This window comes from the organism of the source record quoted next, unplaced genomic scaffold, assembly GCF_019419815.1.
Source record: "Pyrus x bretschneideri cultivar Hongxiangsu unplaced genomic scaffold, Pyrus_bretschneideri_v1 Contig36, whole genome shotgun sequence".
Lineage (NCBI taxonomy): Eukaryota > Viridiplantae > Streptophyta > Magnoliopsida > Rosales > Rosaceae > Pyrus > Pyrus x bretschneideri.
The window spans coordinates 498,608-502,868 of NW_025999679.1; the positions used below are offsets into that span (position 1 = coordinate 498,608).

Sequence of the window (4,261 nt, forward strand, 5' to 3'; positions counted from 1 at the left end):
TAAAGCCAGTTCGGTATGGTCCCTAAACCTATATAGTTTCATTATCAACTCCAAAGCTAGAGCATCATTTTGAGTTGTGTATTTTCCTTGAGAAAAAGGGAAAAGAATTTGGGATTTTATCCTTGAATATTCAGATAAATGGACTTATGTAATAGATTATAGACGTCAATTTAAGTCCCCCAAACATGTGGTAAAGTTCTCTCTACACCAAGGGATTATGAAGTCGTTCATAACCCAGAAGCTTATGAGCGTTATGATTAACGAAATTTATGCTAAGCCCAGAAACAGGACAATTATGAATTATAGCCCAATTTTCTCTCATTTTTCACAAATTCTTCCCCCAAACTATGATCAGAGTTCGATATTAATTTATTCCTCTTCTCCTTAGTATAAATATATTGTTGTACAAGGAAAAATAAAAAACGTGTTTGCATAGAACATCAGATGGCCAAGAGTAATTAGCTAAGAGTAATTTTCCTTGAATCACATTCATCTATAAAAAATCAGCTCTTAAGCAGTAACCAGTTCAAAGTCCAAATGACAAATAGAAGGAAATCAAAACTTGGAGGAGAAGAAAAGGGCTGGCTCTGTTAAGAACAGAACGCCTCAAATCAACTTCCCCTCAACTTTGACATGATGCTTAAACTAATTCTTTCCGAAATAGGCACACAACGACGCCATACTATGCTTAACCTTCGGTGATGAAACCTTCCTTGCGACCTTCAAACCCTGGCCGCATGAGCTTTTTCTCTCTTTTTGCGATTTTCCGGTTTATCTTCTCTTGCTTTTTCTGTGATATATTATCTGATCTCTTCTTCTGTTTATCTGCTTTCATCTTCTCTGTGGTTTCAACCCTTCCCTTCCACTTCTCGGCATTCTTCTGATGCCGCTTCTTCTCCTTCTGAATGCTTTGTTTCAACAACTTTGGATCATCGTGAACCTTCATCCCAGCAGCTCTACTTGTTGCAGCTTTCCAAGAATGCTTCTTCGAGATTATCTCACCTTTTTCTGGATCTTTCTTGGCTTCTTGCAACTGTTTTGCCCTCTCAAGCTCCCGCAACTTTGACAACTTTTTCTTCTTATTTGTCTTACCAAGCTCATCTTCGTCCCCAAGTTTGACATAACCAAATGTCAGCTCCTTTGCAGCCTCTGCAACATCTTTCTCCACTTTAGCCACTGAATCATCACTAGCAGATTTCTTACCATCAGATACGACCTCTCTCTTCCGTTTCTTCTGGTCAGCTCCTTTCTTCTCATATCTTTCCTTTCGCTCAATCCTCTTCCTTGCTCTCTCTGAACCTTCAGAATGCCGACCAGCCCGAAACTCATCAAGTTTGCGATGAAGCCGTTGCTGGAGTTCTTCATATGTCACTGAAAGTTCATCATCTTCCGCTGAACATTCATCATCTTCCAGACCAGGCACCACGGGCTTAATCTCTATTTCATCACTATCACTCTCATCGTTTGACTTCTTTTCCAAACTTTGCTTTAGCAAATCAAGGGTAGTCTTAGAAGACTTCTCTGGATCCAACCGTTCTCTTCGAGCTTTCTTAATGTTTTCCTTTGATTCCTTCTTTGCTGAAGCTTTTGCAGTCTTGCTGAGACCTTGAAACCATGGCTTTTCATCATCGTCAACGGGTAGATAGAATCTAGCAGGGATGAGCTCAACTAACTTGTCGAAGAATTGAGAATGCTGATGGATAATAGACTTCAAATCGAGAATTGGATTGGACTCACTGGTATGACTTCCTCTTTTTTTCTTCATCTGCAAAGTGATCAAAATTGAGGTAAATAGCGAGCAGCAGAAAATGGTTGCGAATGGATGTAACGCATACGCACTAACTATACAACCCAATCCTAATTAAGGACATTTCATTTGCAAATTGATCAACAGAGCATAATAAAAAACAGATTATAAAACATGATGAGCACCCAGCAACAGTAAGATTTCAAACAAATCAAACAGAAAAAGCAAATATGCAATCTGATGAAAACCCTGCTAGGGTCAACTTTTAAAACAAATCAAAAATTAAATTAAAAGAGAAAAATGGATAATAAATCAGATGACAACCCAATTAGAATAATCAGCAGAAGACATAGATAACAAATTATGTAATCTAATGAAATCCCAGTTACAGTAATCAGCAGAAGAAATAAATTAATATGCAATCAGATGAAGAATACAAACAAAATTACTGAAAAATCAAAATAATTGCTTTCTATGACAAGTAAATAGCAAAGCCATGAACTATCAACGAAACCAAATTAGACCCATAAATTTAAAACAAAAAACGAGATTAATAAAGTTTGTTTAGGCTAAATAAAAAATCAAGAGAAGTAAGTTGCGCAATTATCTGCGAATAAAAGAGAGAAGAAGATGAAGAGAGAGAGACCGTGGTGAATCCCGCGGCGTCGGATACAGAGATCAGAAGCTGAAGCTTGTTTTTCTGCTTTTGGTCGTAATGGTTAATTCATGGAAACAAACAAAGCCCTTAAAGGGCACGGATTGCAGCAGTTCCAAGAATACAAGAACCCTAGAGGAATGGGCTTTTGGGAATGGACTGGGCTGTTTTTAGCGTTTTATTAAAAGTTGGGTTTTTGCTGACAATTGGACGGGTTGATAAGCAGAGGCTTTTTCAGTAGGATGCAAGAAAAGATATGCATTCTCGTGCGAGTTCGATCTTCACCGATTTTTTTCTATCCTAATAATAACTATCTAACATTATAACATTATACATCTACAAGAAACCACATTACCATGTCTTATGGGAGGTTAATAGAGCACCCGTGTGGTCAACCCTTGGCGGGTATGATATGGTGTCAATGTTAGAGAATAAAAAGATTTAACTGGTTCATTCCGAATATGTTAGCTACGTCCATAGACAATGTATGATGTATATCTTTGTTAATCTTTACAAAATCTCTTAATACAAAGTGGTAAAGCTCTCTCTTTTTTTTTAGGATCAAACCTCGTCTTGGGTTATTCCTCCTTTTTATATAGACCTTGCATGAGCCCAAAAAGTCTTTGGGCCTTTGATTCTCGGACAGCCCTTACTGTGGAGTGGAGTTGACGTCCAAGCAGGTATACTCGTAGGGTTTCCACGTAGAAAAGTCGTTTAGGAGTGGCGCTTGTCTGAAGGCGATCCGAAACTAATCTGGTCGGGCGCTTGTCTGAAGGCAGTCAGAAAGTAATCTGGTTGTGCGCTCCCTGTAGTTGTTTTGTAGGTCCCATCGTGGGCTACCTTCCATGTTGATAATCAACACGTGGCACAGAGTTGACGTTTTAAGTAGACTTGCTTTTAACATTTTGTGTTAAAAAATTGTTAGGCCTGACATTTGGTAATGTTTTGACGATTCATATGGTGCGGCGCTCGGTACTGGAAGTTGTTGGGCTGGCTTTGTGGGCATTATAGCTTGGCCTTCTGTTCTTTTGGGTGAAGCCTCATATATGTTAAGCTAAAACAATATTGGTGAGGTGCTACCCAATTTATTCGAACATTGAGGCCGTATGCACGAGAATTACTTACATTATATGGATACACCTTTACGTGGTATTTTGTGTTAGTGAAACAAAAATATGGAGACAAAAACTTACAAAAGATTTTATTTTATTGGCAGGACACTATCATGGTTGTATATCAAGTCATTATCAACATACACACCTTCAATTTTATTTATTTGAGAGCTCAATTTATTTTTAACTTGTAGACACTTGTCTCATAATAGAGATGAATTATTAGGCCAAAGTCCTACCACATCATCAGTTAATGGTCAAGTTAGTGAAAGTATGAAAATAATAGAATCAATGTGTGACTTTGAAAGTGAGACGAAAAATACAACGAGTACAAATTATTGGGCCAAAGTCCTACCACATCATAAGTTAATGGTTATGTTAGTGAAAGTATGAAGGTGATAGAATCAATGTGTAATTACGAAAGTGAGATGAAAAATACTATGATTACAAAAAAACTGAAATTTAGGAAACTTGAGAATAGGATAATGTAAATTACCATATATTCATAGTTCAAAAGCTTAAAAACATGCCGTCTCAATTCCATCTAATTATCTTTACACTATGTTTGGATGAAGAAAATAAACTTGCAATTTGGACAAAAGTCAGAATTTATAAATTGACATGCAATATTTTTCTTGTTTGGTTTTAAAAACATAGAAATTTAGATTTTTCGTGTGAAAAAAAAAAAAACTTGGAATTTGGGACATCCAATTCTAAAGTTTAAATTTCATATAAATATTTTTCATT

General features: G+C 36.8%; 1 protein-coding gene across 1 annotated transcript; it reads right to left on the reverse strand.

Annotated features, from left to right (window-relative positions):
• Nucleotides 1-463: 463 nt before the first annotated feature.
• LOC103948640 (ribosomal RNA-processing protein 14) lies at nt 464-2,546 on the reverse strand. The gene is made up of 2 exons (XM_009359677.3): nt 2,394-2,546; nt 464-1,765 (listed from the first exon to the last, which is right to left on the reverse strand). The coding sequence occupies exon 2, from the start codon at nt 1,763-1,765 to the stop codon at nt 689-691; it is 1,077 nt and encodes a 358-aa protein (XP_009357952.2). The 5' UTR covers nt 2,394-2,546; the 3' UTR covers nt 464-688.
• Nucleotides 2,547-4,261: the final 1,715 nt, after the last annotated feature.